Source organism: Ovis canadensis, chromosome 12 (assembly GCF_042477335.2).
Source record: "Ovis canadensis isolate MfBH-ARS-UI-01 breed Bighorn chromosome 12, ARS-UI_OviCan_v2, whole genome shotgun sequence".
In the NCBI taxonomy this organism is placed as follows: Eukaryota; Metazoa; Chordata; class Mammalia; order Artiodactyla; family Bovidae; genus Ovis; species Ovis canadensis.
Genome location: NC_091256.1, coordinates 34708289 through 34719972, shown reverse-complemented (window position 1 = coordinate 34719972; position 11684 = coordinate 34708289). Strand labels below are relative to the sequence as shown.

The 11684-nt window shown below is 44.6% G+C and overlaps 1 protein-coding gene across 1 annotated transcript in view; it reads right to left on the bottom strand.

Annotated features, from left to right (window-relative positions):
- Window positions 1-5473: 5473 nt before the first annotated feature.
- The window catches only part of C12H1orf115 (chromosome 12 C1orf115 homolog), a 30134-nt gene continuing 23923 nt past the window's right edge, over window positions 5474-11684 (bottom strand). Inside the window, exon 3 of the mRNA XM_069544631.1 lies at window positions 5474-9716. Coding sequence (XP_069400732.1) covers window positions 9711-9716 — 6 coding nt within the window. The 3' untranslated portion in view covers window positions 5474-9710. The remainder of the gene's footprint in view (window positions 9717-11684) is intronic.

Below are 11684 nucleotides of genomic sequence, written 5' to 3'. Positions count from 1 at the left end.
AATGGGAATCTCTGAACCAGAGATCGAACCCGAGTCTCCTGTGTCTCCTGCACTGCAGGCGGATTCTTTACCGCTGACCCACAGGAGAAGCCCAAACACCTTTACTGAGTATGACCAGAAAATAATGACATAGGTATGATCTACTCCACAACACTTGAGCTGCAAGCATTGCCAGTTTCTCTTTCGAAACTGAGGTTCAACTCTCATACCATGAAGTTCACCTTGTTAAAGTGTACAATTCAGTAGGCTTTAGTAATGCAATCATCACCTCTAACTCATTCGAGAACATTTCCATCACCACAGCAAGAAACCCGATACCTGTCAGGAGTCAGTTCCAACTTCCTCCCCCTGCTCCCTCTCCCTTGACCACCACTAATCTGCTGTCTACATGGCTTTGCTTATTCTGCATATTTCATGTAAATGAAATCATATAGCATGTGACTTTTTGGGTTTGCTGTCTTTCACTTAGTGTGATGTTCTCATGGTTCATCCATATTGCAGCCTCTGTCAGCCCTTCATTCCTTTTTCTCTTCTTAAAAAAATAATTTTATTTATTTCTTTTTGGCTGTGCCAGGTCTTCAGTGATGCTCAGGCTCTTCTCTAGTTGTGGTGAGCAGAGGTTGTTCACAAGTTGCAGTGTGCAGACTTCTCACTACGGTGGCTTCTCTCGTGGAGCGCAGGCGCGAGGGCATGTGGATTTCAGCAGTTGCGGTTTCTGGGCTCTAGAGCACAGGCTGAACAGTTGTGGCACGTGGACTCAGTTGCTCCACGGCATATGGCACATGGGATCTTCCCAGATCAGGGATTGAACTCGTGTCTCCTGCATTGGAAGGGAGATTTCTTTTACCGCTGAACAACCAGGGAAGCCCCCCTTTTCCTTTTTTTTTGGCCATGCCACTCAACAAGTGGGATCTTAGTTCCCTGACCTGCAATCAGACCCATGCCCCCTGGATTGGAAGTGAGGAACCTTAACCACTGGATCACCAGGAATTCTCTGTTCCTTCTTGTGTAAATGTATGTACTACGTTTTGTTTATCTATGTGTAACTTTTCTCTTTGGGCTGTTATTAATCATTTTCTTTGAATATTCCCGCAAAAATTTTGTGAGACAGTTTTCAATTAACTCGTGGATATATTGAGATGGAATTGGGAGAGTCATATGGTAATTATAGTTTGACTTTTTGAAGGACTGCTAAACCATCTTCCACAGTGGCTGTATCATTTTACATTTCCCACCAGTGATATATAAATTTCCCTTCCACTTTTCCCCAGTTTTCTTGAGGTATAACTGACTATGACATTTTATTAAAGTGTACAACATAATGATTTGATATGTGTATATTGTTAAATACATTTAGTTACCATCCATCACCTCATATAGTTACTTTTTTTTTCTTTCTTGTGGTGAGAACCTTTAAGATCCACTTTCTTAGCAACTTCCAAAATACAATGCAGTATTGGTTTTTTAACCTTTTTTTTAATTGGAGGATAATTGCTTTACAATGTTGTGGTGGTCTCTGCCATACATCAACTCGAATAGTCATAATTACATATATATCTCCCTTCCCTCTGGAGCCTCCCTCTCCCTACTATTTCAGCCCTCTGGATCATCGCAGAATGCCAGGCTGGGCTCCCTGTGCCATACAGCAGCTTCCTGCCAGCCATCTATTTTACACATGGTAGCCTATGCATGTCAATGCTACTTCCTCAACTTGTCCTGCCTTCTCCCTCCCCTGCTGTGTCTACCAGACCATCCTCTACGTCTGCATCTCCATTTCTTCTTTGTTAAGAGGTTCATCAGTATTATTTTTCCAGATTCCATACATATGCGTTAAGGTACAATATTTTTCTTTTTCTGACATACAGTATTGTTAACTATAGTCACCATCCAGTACATTATATCCCCGGACTTATTTATCTTATAACTGGAAGTTTGTATTTTTTTAACATTTATTTTCGTTTATTTATTTGGTTGTGCTGAGCCTTAGTTGCAGCTCACGGGATCTAGTTCTCTGTTCAGGGATCGAACCTGGGCCCCTTTCATTGGGAACTCAGAGTCTTATCCATTGGACCACTAGGGAGGTCCCAGAAGTTTGTACTTTTTAACTGTTTTCATTCTTACCTCTTATTGTCCAATACCCCTTTCATTCTTAAACAAAACCATTAAGGGACGGTCTAGACAATCTTAGGTAAACTTTTGTTGTCAAAGAGATTAAACAAAGCCAGACACCAGTTAAAATGGTAAGGACCGATTTTAATCCATAATAGATGTTGTAATAAGGCAGAGTCCAACCTGAACTGAATCCAGCTTTGGTCTGTCCAGAGATGACTGGGAATTGTAAGAGGAGACTGAGAAAGGAGGGAAGGGAGAGAGCTTGGTCTTGGAAGAATCATAGGAGTGAAAAACCACAAAAAGTGAAAAACTACAAAACCCAAATGTGACAGTCATTTGGGTTGCCCGCTGTCTCCCTCCCACAGAGACTGGGACACAGAGGTTGTATCTTTAGATGTTCGCTGGAACAAACAGTGAATTCTTTCAGTAGCCTTGAGTTTCTCAGGCAGGCACGTGAATGGGGAGCTAGGCTCACGCTTGCTTTTTAGCCTTGAGCTGTTAGAAACTATGTTTTAGTGTTTGCTTCAGTCTTTACAGGCCAAGGTTAAGGTCTCGTCAAGTCAGAGGAGCCTGGCTAGAGTGTGATCAAAAAGAGAATGAAGAAATGAGAGAGGATCTTTCTCTATTCATGTTCCCCTTAAAGTGTGCAATGAAACTTAACACTGATACCATCACTGAAAGTGAAGTCGCTCAGTTGTGTCCGACTCTTTGTTACCCCATGGACCATAGCCTACCAGGCTCCTCTGTCCATGGGATTTTCCAGGCAAGAGTACTGCAGTGGAGTGCCATTTCCTTCTCCAGGGGATCTTCCCCACCCAGGGACCGAACCCAAGTCTCCAGCATTGCAGGCAGACGCTTTACCATCTGAGCTGCAAGGGAAGCCGATATCACTGCTAATTTTTGTTAAAATCGGCTCAGTGCATCCATCCTGCTATAGAAATTCCATCAACTTAATAGACAGCTCATCTACAGCACAGCTCATCCACTGAGAAGTAGCCAGAGTTGTGTGTTTTCATGGATGTGGAATGAGAGGACAGAACTGAAATGGTGATACTGTGGGTAAGGTGTCCATCTGAGATCATCCCGGATGTGTGAAACACAACAGGAAGTACATTTGCCTGAACGACGTGCCGAAACGTTGACAGAAGGAGTCCTTGCTGATTTTAGGTTAAAACTTCTCACAAAGGAGCTTTGGAGAATGAATGTTCTTGGGCAGAGAATGCTACTTTAAAACTAACTCCACAATTGCTACCTTTGAAAGAATCTTTTGTGACAAGCAGGAAGACAAACTCTCACTTTGGACAACAGCGTCTGATAGCTTGAAAATGTGTATCTCACTCTCTGTCTCAGAATGAGAAGAGAGAACCAGTAGGTTTAGTAAAGTGTCCCCTCCACCCCAAACCATCTGTCTTCCCTGCGTGAATCTCTTTTCACGTCTGTCCATCACAATCTTTAATATTGATATGCATGAATTATGGTTGAACATTTATTATATTGGGCTTCCCAGGTGGCTCAGTGGGTAATCTGCCTGCAATGCAGGAGACGAAGGAGACACGGGTTCGATTCCCAGGTTGGGAAGATCCCCTGGTGGAGGGCATGGCAACCCACTCTAGTATTCTTGCCTGGAGAATCCCATGGCCAGAGGAGGCCTGGCAGGCTACAGTCCATGGGGTTGCAAAGATTCAGACGCAACTGAAGCTACTGAGCATGCACGCACATGTTTATTATATGCAGGATTCAGTAGGGTTACAAAATGAATTTGGAGGCATTCTTCTCCCTATAAACTTACAATCAAGTGTGTAAAGTAAATGCATGAATAAAGTAATAAATAAAATACAAGGTGAAAATCAGTAAAGTTTTGTGGGAGTTTGGAATCTAGTGATTCAAGTGTTAGTTGCTAAGACATGTCCAACTCTTTGCGAACCCATGAACTGTAGCCCACTGGGCTCCTCTGTTCATGGAATTCTCCAGGCAAGAATACTGGAGCGGGTAGCCATTCCCTTCTCCAGGGGATCTTCCCAACCCAGGGATCAAGCCCAGGTCTCCTGCATTGCAGGCAGATTCTTTACCATCTGGGCCACCAGGGAATTCCCCTCCAAAGCATCCTTTTGAATGGGGGAACTCACCATAGCACCATAATACAGTTATTTAAAGAAGTTTAAAAAGGAAATGCACAACCCCATAATCAAATTTTGGGTGACTGCTGCTAGAGGAAGAGAGGATTTTTACACATGTCACACCTAAGGGTGTTTCCCTCTTTTGTGGCTTGAATAATGCTTTTTTAAGGCCTAAAACCTACTTTTTGTCCAATTGTTCCCCTAGTTAAAAGTTTCATAATGACAAACGCTTGCTCTCATATTCTACATTTTTCCTAATTTATTTACACTGCTTCTAAATAACTTCTTCCAGTTCAAAGTATTTATGACTTGGTTTTTTTGCTTTTTTAAAAAAGTTTAATTGTAGGATAATAGCTTTACAATTTTGCATTGGTTTCTGTCATACAACGATGTGAATCAGCCATAACTATTCATGTGTTCCCTCCCTTGTGAACCTCCTTCCCACCTTTACAGCTTGTTTTAATATTGAAGAACAATGAAGAAAGGACCAGCTTTCCCCAATTATATGTACAGGAATGTGTGTGCTTTTGGATGTTTATATTCTGTGGGGAAGGTCTTATGGATTTCAAGTGTTACAGAGGGAACCCACAAGGCTAGAGTCTAGAACTTTTCTAGCTAGTTATTAAGATATTATTTTTTAAGATTTCAGGACTCAAAGGACTCAAAATATAAGTATCAAAATCTCCCCACACTGGCTGTTTTTGTTAAGACTCATTGGACGGTTTGTGGGGTCATACCACAGAGTGGGTTAATTAGCAGAAGATATTACAATAAGGAAACATAAGCTTCATCTTTAAAACCTTCAGGAAAGGTTCATTACTTTATCTTGACTTGACATGGTATGGAACCCACTTCCATACCAATTATATCTGGTAGATGCTAATGATAAACAGAAACAATCCTGCCTTCAAGGTGACCGTGATGAGATCAATAACATTTCTCAAGTTCCTGTAGACCAAACTGACCACTCCCTTTTTTTTCAGTATCTTGAAGATCTGAGAAAGCAGTGACTCAAAGTAGAGTCTCTGACAGTCATAGCATCAGTCATTATAAAAACAGCAGTTTGGTTTATAGTAGACTAGTAGTCTACTATAGTAATAGTGGACTAGAAAACTCAGATGCGTACAAGAATATTTTTGCAAACATTATTGGTAATAGCTTAAAACAACCCACCAAATGTCCATCAGTGGTGAAACAGATACATAAATTGTGTGAATGTGTGTCAGTATCCAGAGCTGCTACAATTTTTTTTCATTTTAATTCATTTTATTGTTTACACCATAGTCACATGTGAATTCACAGAACTGTTCCCATGACAGACAAGACAGAGGCCTGTTAATCAAGGAAAAACAAGTAAAGGTTTTCATGAAGCTTGAGGAGACAAGTCCCACAGTAACAAACACAAGAGTGGCTGTAGCAATCTCAGGGTGTGGTGCCAAAGTGTGTGAGTACATAGGAACAAAGAGTCTCCAGCAGTTGCTGGCCTGTGTGTGTTGGCCTGAGACCACTGCTGTTTCCTAAGGGGAATTTCTTAACATGTTTGGTAAGCAAATCAGTTCCAACAGATTGGTAAGTGAAGTAGGGTGACACTTCTGCAGAACAAAATCTGCAAGTTTCTGGGCAAGTTCTCACTGATGATAAATGGTTGTTGAATATGATCCTGCAAAGGTAATTCCATAAATGGACATCTAGGGAAATTGTAAAGCCTTAGGCCAAAAATAAATAGCCACGCACACCTAACCTACACACCATGATTAAGATGGTGTCATGTTCAGTTCAGTTCAGTTCAGTCGCTCAGTCGTGTCGGACTCCTTGCGACCCCGTGAGTCGCAGCACGCCAGGCCTCCCTGTCCATCACCAACTCCCGGAGTTCACTCAGACTCACGTCCATCGAGTCAGTGATACCATCCAGCCATCTCATCCTCTGTCGTCCCCTTCTCCTCCTGCCCCCAATCCCTCCCAGCATCAGAGTCTTTCCCAATGAGTCAACTCTTCGCATGATGTGCCAAAGTACTGGAGTTTCAGCTTTAGCATCATTCCTTCCAAAGAAATCCCAGGGCTGATCGCCTTCAGAGTGGACTGGTTGGATCTCCTTGCAGTCCAAGGGACTCTCAAGAGTCTTCTCCAACACCACAGTTCAAAAGTATCAATTCTTCAGCGCTCAGCTTTCTTCACAGTCCAGCTCTCACATCCATATATGACCACTGGAAAAACCGTAGCCTTGACTAAACGGACCTTTGTTGGCAAAGTAATGTCTCTGCTTTTCAATATGCTATCTAAGTTGGTCATAACTTTTCTTCCAAGGAGTAAGCATCTTTTAATTTCATGGCTGCAGTTACCATCTGCAGTGATTTTGGAGCCCCCCAAAATAAAGTCTGACACTGTTTCCCCATCTATTTCCCATGAAGTGATGGGACCAGATGCCATGACCTTCGTTTTCTGAATGTTGAGCTTTAAGCCAACTTTTTCACTCTCCTCTTTCACTCTCATCAAGAGGCTTTTTAGTTCCTCTTCACTTTCTGCATAAGGGTGGTGTCATCTGCATATCTGAGGTTATTGATATTTCTCCCGGCAATCTTGATTCCACCTTGTGCTTCTTCCAGCCCAGCGTTTCTCATGATGTACTCTGCATATAAGTTAAATAAGCAGGGTGACAATACACAGCCTTGACATACTCCTATTCCTATTTGGAACCAGTCTGTTGTTCCATGTCATGTTAGGCCTTCTGAAAGAGTCAGAGCAGGAAAGCTTATTCAAACAGAAGGTCCTTATCTTTTTCTTTCAGCCAAGAGTTTAGCAGGCTCCATCACCTCTCAGCTGCACTTCGATGCTCCAAGTCCTTCTCAGATTTTTCCTTAAGAATATTTTTCTTCTTCTGTATTTTTGCACTAGTGGTAAATAACCCACCTGCCAATGCAGGAAACATAAGAGACACTGGTTCAATCCTTGGGTTGGGAAGATCCCCTGGAGGAGGGCATGCCAATCCACTCCAGTATTCTTGCCTGGAGAATCTCCATGGACAGAGGAGCCTGGCAGGCTATAGTCCATAGGGTTGCACAGAGTTGGACACGACTGACGTGACTTAACACGTGTGCACACTTTCTTTAACCTGCAGAACTCCTCTCTCATCTAATTCTGTGATGATATAAGCAATGCTACATTCAGTCTGGGGGATGATGACATGTTCAATGGCATTTACACACCTATTGATTATCTTAATAGCTTCATCCAAAGGAACAAAGGAAGTCTGCAGTGAAGCCAGTTCCAGCAGTAGTTCTTTGGCATAATTCCTCTTCAGTTTAGCCTACTGTTCCCCACGTCTGGCTAAACCAGTCAGTTCATAACTGTCAGTTCTTTCAGGGTGATGTTCCAATACTGGCAAAAGAACACCCTGCTACATTATCTTTCTTTGCTCTAATCTTCACTTGGGTTTTATTTACATTTTGGATAACTGTGATGCTGAAGTCCACATGTTTTGTGTGGACATACGTTTTCACATTTTTTAGGGTATATACTTGTGAGTGAAATTGCTGGGTCATGTGGCAACTCCATGTATAACATTCCAAGGAGTCACCAAACTGTTTTGTATAGTGTCTGTACCATTTTGCATTCCCACCAAAAATGTATGAGGGTTTCTGTTTCTCCACATTTTCAACAATTTTGTTATTATCTACCTTTTTGGTTATAGCCACTGGTGGGCCTGACATGCTCTCTCATTGTGGGGACTCTATTCAATGTTCTGTAATGATTTACATTGGAAAAGAATCTAAAAGTGGAGTGGCTCAGGCGGTAAAGAATCTCCCTATAATGCAGGAGACTCGGTTTCAATCCCTGGGTCAGGAAGATCCCCTGGAGAAGGAAATGGCAACCCACTCCAATATTCCTGCCTGGAGAATTCCATGGACAAAGCCTAGTGAGCTACAGTCCAAGGGGTCACAAAGAGTAGGACACGCCTGAGCACACATATATAAATAGCAAATTGTCCCAGCGTCATTTATCAAGCAATGCATCCCTTCTACAGTGGTTGAAAAATGCCTCCAGCTGCTAAGTCGCTTCAGTCGTGGCTGACTCTGTGAGACCCCATAGATGGCAGCCCACCAGGCTCCCCCGTCCCTGGGATTCTCCAGGCGAGAACACTGGAGTGGGTTATGTATCCCCTTAGTCTTCGGTTTTTCATGCTTCGTGGCACACCACAGTGTCACACCATTTGGAAAACACTTTGCAAAGATTTTTCTCAAAGAGATAGTTGGAAACTTCCTAAATAAGTGATAATAATAGATTATGGTGCAGGCCACACAATCACTTCACACAATGCTGCTGAAGACTTGACCTAGAGTGATCGGGCAAAAGCCCACTGTAGTTTTTTTGGCTCGTGGAATTACCAATGTTTTTCATTTTCCTCTTTTCTTCCATTCAAATCTTCAGTGACTAAAATATTCCGAAGACAAACAATAAATGCTAAGAAAACAAAAGCCCTTTCAAGAATCTAAATCCTTGGCTGTTTAAAAGAATCCATGCATGGTACATCTGGGTCCAGCACACAGAGTTATGCTGGGTTCAGCAGCTGCTGAAGCTGTTGGTGCCAAAGTCCACATGGCAGGCTCCCCAAGGGACATCCTCTCTTAGACCCCTGAGGCCCTCTCATCCTGACCCATCAAACCCTACTTCCCACAGCTGGCTCTCCCCTTCCTCCTCCTCTTGAGACAACACCAGGGGAAGCATCCCTTAATTGCATAACACAGGCAATGGGGTGGGAAGAAAGCAGGACACACCTTTCTCCAGGGAGCAGGGAGTCCACACATTCTCCTCTTGGTGAGGGCCAATTGTTTTGGAAGCCGCACAAAGGAGCTTCTACCTGAGCTTGGGGAGAACCAACATGGTGACCCAGATACCCTCCAATGAGAAGGTGCTGGGGGGAGGGGGGTGTAGACTGTAAAGATCACTTGGATATCCAGCATAAGGTATGTGGGAGGATGGGGAAGAAAGGATACAGGGCAGAAAGAGTGTCAGTCTCCACCTGGAAGGAAAACGTGACCAAGAAGGTGGGGTTTGGATTTATGGGAATTAAGCAGTCCCATGTAGGACTTTGCACACTCGTGAGGCCTCTCCACCTCCGTTTCCTTATTTAAATAATGGAGACAACAATATCTATATCATTAGCACAAGTTGATGTCCCTGATGTACAGTGAGGTCAAACACACCAAAACGTCCAAGTTTGGAGCAGAGAAAGGTTTATTGTGGGGCCATGCAAGGAGAAGGGTAGCTCATGCTCCAAAAAGCTCCAAGCTTCTCAAAGGGTTTCTGCGAAGCATTTTTAAAAAACCCAGGTGAGGGCAGGGGTCACAGGATATGTGATTAGATCCTGCACAATTGGCTGATGATGAGGGAACAGAGTGGAGTCACAGGAGTTAACATTATCAGTCCTGGGGCTGTGTACTCACGGTCATCATGTAGTCAGCATCTTCCATTTGGTGGGGGTTTTCACATCTGAAAAACAACTCAGGAAATGTGCATCAGATACTGTTCTCCTCAGAGAGGAGCTAAAGCAGAGGATAAGGGGGAAGACGTGTCCTGGGGAGGCCCCATAGGGTCATGCTCAGTTATAAGATCATTAAGTAACACAGTGATATTAAGCACCCAGCAGGGCCTGGACTTTACTGAGTTACATATGTTCCTTCCCTCCACACGGCCCTCCTCAGGTGCATGCACACAAACAACCCTCCCTGCCCTCCCTCCCACCCCCAGGCCTGGAATGTGTCTTTAAGCAAGCTCGGTGCCAGCAGAGACCAGCAGGAAGAGTGTACACTGAGTCCCTGTCTCCCTTTGGGAGGCCAAGGGCAGGGACGGGGGCAGTCATGTGACTGCCCAGGCTCCAAGGTAAAAAAAGACAACAACCGTGCAGGAAATACTGTGGCTGAGGCAGAAAAACCTAGGGCTGCTTTGTGTATATTGTATTTCTGGCCCAGCACATAGGCATTGTACAAATTAAACAAACAAACGGCCCTTTTGGCCTTGAGCTCAAAAGACTTTTGGCATTTTTCTGTTTCTACCCTCCTCCCCAGATGGTACTTCCCCTGTTGTTGGGGCCAGAAGCCAGAGAATTTTTCAGTTCCTCTCCTCTCCATCCATCCTGGCAAGTCCCACCACTTCTGTCTTCTAAAAATGCACACATATCAAATCTAGCAAAAGGGTACTGATGAACCTATTTGCAGGGCAGGAATAAAGACGAAGAGGCAGAGAATGGACGTGTAACACAGAGCCGGAAGGGGAGCATGGGATGAATTGGGAGAGTGGCATTGACGTATAGACACTGCCTTGTGCAGCAATAGAGATGAAGCTGGTAGAGACTTGTGGATACAATGGGGAAAGGAGAGGGAGGGATGAATGGGTTGAAAGAGCAACAGTGAAACATATACATCCCCAGTGGGAATTTGCAGTGTGAGTTCGGGAGCTCAAACCTGGTGCTCTGGGACAACCTAGAGGGGTGGGATGGGGTGGGAGGTGGGAGGGAGGTTCAAGAGGGAGAGGACAGGGGTCTACCTATGGCTGACTCAGGCTGAGGTGTGGTAGGAACTAACACAATATTATAGAGCAATTATCCTCCAATTACCAATAAAATAAATAAGAGAATACCCGAAACAGTTCATTAAAAAAATAATAGATAGCTCGTGGGAAGCTGCTGCACAGCACAGAGAGCTCAGCTCGGTGCTCTGTGATGACCTGAGGGGATGGGGACAGGGGAAGACCGAGAGAGAGGATGCATGGACACTTTGCTGTACAGCAGAAACTAACACAACATTGTCAAACAATTAAACACATACACACAAAAGAAAAAAATTAAAAAAAAAAAATGAGACTCCGGTGAGCGCTGTCCTTCTGGGACCCTGATCACAGGCTCGGCCTGCAGAATGACCCAGAAGGCCCCTCAGGGCAGGGTCCACCCAGGCCCAGTCAGTCCCCATGGCAGCTAAGGGTGGGGGGACAGTCTTTCCAAACCATGGATCCCACCGCCACCACCCCCCATCCCTTCTGAGGACCAGCCCCTCCATTCACCCTCTCTGCTGAGGCCCAGGGGGCCCTTGGCTGCCTGCCTCTCACCTCTCCCCAGAACTCCCCTCCCACCCTCTCCCTTTCTGGGTGCTCCAGCCACGCTGGCTCCCCTTTCTCTGAGCCCCCTACCTCCTGCAGGCTGCCCTGCTTCTGACAGCTTTGCAAAGCTTTCTCCCTGGTGGGAACCCCTGCCCCAAGGCCGCCCTGCCCTCCTACAGGCCTGGCTGCCCACCCTCTCAAGGTCCCTCACTTCCTTCTCCCGTAGCAGTTGTACACTCATTTGCTTTTCCCTTTGGTCTCTCCCCCCAAGGATGCAAGGGGCAGACACTCGAACTTGGTTACTTGCAGGCTCTCCTATTGCAGTGTCCGACCCAGAATAGGTGTGAAGGTAATGCTTAGTGGACA